This window comes from Oncorhynchus gorbuscha, linkage group LG24 (assembly GCF_021184085.1).
Source record: "Oncorhynchus gorbuscha isolate QuinsamMale2020 ecotype Even-year linkage group LG24, OgorEven_v1.0, whole genome shotgun sequence".
Lineage (NCBI taxonomy): Eukaryota > Metazoa > Chordata > Actinopteri > Salmoniformes > Salmonidae > Oncorhynchus > Oncorhynchus gorbuscha.
In genome coordinates this window covers 13,086,528-13,090,410 of record NC_060196.1, presented here as the reverse complement: position 1 = coordinate 13,090,410, position 3,883 = coordinate 13,086,528, and the positions used below count along the sequence as shown (strand labels likewise).

The 3,883-nt window shown below is 42.5% G+C and overlaps 1 protein-coding gene across 1 annotated transcript; it reads right to left on the bottom strand.

Annotated features, from left to right (window-relative positions):
• Positions 1–331: 331 nt before the first annotated feature.
• On the bottom strand, positions 332–2,028 carry LOC124013356 (neuropeptide Y receptor type 2-like). Its single transcript, XM_046327653.1, has one exon. It carries the CDS (start codon positions 2,000–2,002, stop codon positions 902–904), a length of 1,101 nt encoding a protein of 366 aa, XP_046183609.1. The 5' UTR covers positions 2,003–2,028; the 3' UTR covers positions 332–901.
• Positions 2,029–3,883: the final 1,855 nt, after the last annotated feature.

Sequence of the window (3,883 nt, the reverse complement as noted above, 5' to 3'; positions counted from 1 at the left end):
AACATGCTCTACAGTAGCCATAGCTCTAGTTAGGTCCATCTATCCAAAATCCACCATGCATGGAAATTTGTCAAAGACTCTAGCCACCCTAGTCATAGGCTGTTCTCTCTGCTACCGCGCAGAGTCTTGGTCCAAAAGGCTCTTTAACCGCTTCTACCCCCAAGCAATAAGACTGCTGAACAATTAATCAAATGGCCACCGGACAATTTACTTGTAATATTATTGTGTTTTTTTACTTTTAGTTTATTTAGTGAATATTTTCTAACTCTATTTCTAGAACTGCATTGTTGGTTAATGGCTTGTAAAGTAAGCATTTCACAGTAAGGTCTACACCTGTTGTATTCGGCACATGTGACAAATACAATGTGATTTGATTTGAATTTGGAAATGTCAGCACTGACACGCAGCTTGCAGAAATGGATGAGTCGGTTTCTATCATTACATGCTGAATTTGCAGCTATTAGGTGTCAATAAATTACAACCTGCGTTCTGAACTAAATGTGTTGTTTTCCACCTCAGCTTTTTTAATTAAAGCACATCTATCAAAACAAGGCCTCGGAATCCATTTCTAAAGAAAAAGTATGATCCACATGGTTTACTATGGTAGCATTCACAAAGGCAATGTCAACATTTTTTGTCCCACGATCAACATTTAAATATCAACATTTGCATGTGGCCTTAGTAGCCAGTTGTAAGAAGCAGCAAGTTTTAAACAGCAGTTTCATAAGCTCTTGATTATCAATGGCACAATTCAGCAATGCATTTGGCACTTGCATGAAATCATTTACACATTTTGAACACACTTGGTTCTTCACTGAACCTTTTGACAATAAACCCATAATTCACCCTTACAGTAGGTTGCACAGAACAGCAATTTCACATTTCAGTTGATATTATGAATTCAGACATTAGTCGCTTGGAAATCTGTATCGCTCATGTCCTTTTCCCTCAGTGTCTTTCTGCTCACGATGCTCCTCGACCCAGAATTGACAGGTTGGCTGCACTTACACACGGACAGAAACGCAGTCCGGTAGTTGTTGTTCATCCACCCATAGAGGATGGGGTTGACGAAGGTCGAGCACATGGCCACGATGTGGAACATGGTGAAAAGTAGCTTGAAGTCTTTCATGTCCAAGACACTGTTGTCAATGTCAATGGCCAGCTGGAAGGCATGGAGAGGCAGCCAGCTCACTGCAAACACCACCACCACGATCACCAGCATCTTAGTGGTCTTCCTCTTGCGCTGGTGGCGGTTGTTCCTCCCTGTCGGACTCACGTGGTTCTTCAGCTTACTCCAGATTCGGATGTAGGCGAAGGAGTTGATGGCCAGCGGCAGGCAGTACTGGAGCAGGAGCATGGAGATACTATAGACGGTCCCGTCCATGCCGCTCCCTGGCCACTTTTCCGTGCAAACCTGAATGGACTGCTCGGGCGAAAGGTCAAACGTACCGTACTCCCGGAAGACGGCGAGCGGGCTGGCCAGGACCGCGCTTATGGCCCACGTCATGACGATGACGGCGGCACACATTTCCTTGGACATCTTGGTCTCCAGGTGGTAGACGATGCTCCGGTGGCGGTCCAGGGCGATGATGTTGAGTGTGATGGTGGAAACGTGCACGGACATGCCTTGGGAGAAGGGCAATATGAAGCACAAGGCCTGGCCAAACCTCCACTCTCCATGGAGAGTGTTGATCAAAGTAAATGGCAGACATAGAGTATTCACCAGCAGATCGGCCACAGCCAGGTTCACAATGAAAAAATTGGTGACGGTGTGCAGAGTTTTGAACTTGTACACCACGTATATCACCAGGGAGTTTCCGATGACTCCGAACAGTATGATGGTGCTGTAAGCCAGGATGAGGATCACTTGCACTCCCACCAGCTTGGTGCTGTCCTCCAGGTCTGGAAAGGTGTTGTAGCAGTTTGAGAATTCACCAGCAAGTCTAGAAGAATTCGCACAGTCCTCCATTGGAGTTATGTTTACTTGACTTACATTATCCATTGGTATCGTTCCCCTCCGGGCCTCACAAATTCTGCAATAAGAGGAGGGAGATCATTTTGACAGAGGACATAAACTTGTTTACATCTATGAACATAGTCTTGGGTTACAAAACATTTTAAAAGCTCCTTGCCTGCTCATATTTTAGACTGCAGAGAATGATGTAATTGTTGGGAGGCTTAAAGACCATTGTATAAGCCGCTAGCATCAAGTGTGAGTCATAGTCTTGGGTGTGACATATACACTACCGTTCAAAAGTTTGGGGTCACTTAGAAGTTTCCTTGTTTTTGAAAGAAAGGCACATTTTTTGTCCACTAAATGGCCTCTGTACGCCTACGTAGATATTCCATAAGAAATCTGCCGTTTCCAGCTACAATAGTCATTTACAACATTAACAATGTCTACACTGTATCTCTGATCAATTTGATTTTATTTTATGCTTTTCTTTTAAACACAAGGACATTTCTAAGTGACCTCAAACTTTTGAATGGGGGTGTGCATACAAGATCTCCTGCAACATCGAGGGCAGGGCAAAAACATGAGGTCGCCCTATCACAGTGACTCTTTGAACTCCGGAGACTAGTTGAATTTCGCAAATGGAGACTAGTTGAATTTTGCAGCATATAAATAAACATCATGCCAACAACCTTTTTCTAGTTTTCCTCTCACCCCCAAGCCACTGAATAAAATATGACTTGTGTTCTCTTTCAGTTGTTTCACAGCACATTGTATTAAGGATCACCTGACAAAACCTGTTAGTCTCAGTACTGTATTTATTTATAGATGTTATATTTGACCAGGTAAGATCAAATATCTATTCTACAAGAGACAGCTGGATGAAATAGCAGTAATATCTGACAAAATGTCAGATACGTTTACAACAAAACACAAAGGACTACATAAAAAAAAAAAATGAAGTGTCACATTGAGCATGCAAGATGGTTTGGGAAGGTGTGGTGCATTTAGGGGTGAAAACATTGATAGCCCCCCAACATCACTGTCTACCATAGTTTTTACCTTAGCTTTAAACTCATTCAAAGAGTTTATCCTGCAAAGATCCTGCAATTTCATATCCCTTTTATAGCTTGTTCCAAGTGGAAGGGGCATGAGAACTGAAACACTTTTCTTTTTTTTTGCCTAGCTTTGTGCAGGCCTTAATAACACTGTCAACGAAACACAGTCATGTGAGTGTAGGCGATATAGATATAAATCAGCTATACGATTACCTACATTGCCCTTTGATGATCAAATAACCAAGGGTCAACTTATTTACCACTATAGGTTTAAATACACTATATATATATATATATATATATATATATATATATACACTGCTCAAAAGAATAAAGGGAACACTAAAATAACACATCCTAGATCTGAATGAATGAAATATTCTTATTAAATACTTTTTTCTTTACATAGTTGAATGTGCTGACAACAAAATCACACAAAAATGATCAATGGAAATCAAATTTATCAACCCATGGAGGTCTGGATTTGGAGTCACACTCAAAATTTAAGTGGAAAACCACACTACAGGCTGATCCAACTTTGATGTAATGTCCTTAAAACAGGTCAAAATGAGACTCAGTAGTGTGTGTGGACTCCACGTGCCTGTATGACCTCCCTACAACGCCTGGGCATGCTCCTGATGAGGTGGCGGACTCCTGGACAGTCTGTGGTGCAACGTGGCGTGGGTGGATGGAGCAAGACATGATGTCCCAGATGCGGGCCAGTCCATAGCATCAATGCCTTCCTCTTGCAGGAACTGCTGACACACTCCAGCCACATGAGGTCTAGCATTGTCTTGCATTAGGAGGAACCCAGGGCCAACCACACCAGCATATGGTCTCACAAGGGGTCTGAGGATCTCATCTCGGTACC

Coding starts and splice junctions, on each gene's coding strand:
- LOC124013356 (XM_046327653.1), bottom strand. CDS start 2,002: ATGGATAATGTAAGTCAAGTAAACATAACTCCAATGGAGGACTGTGCG.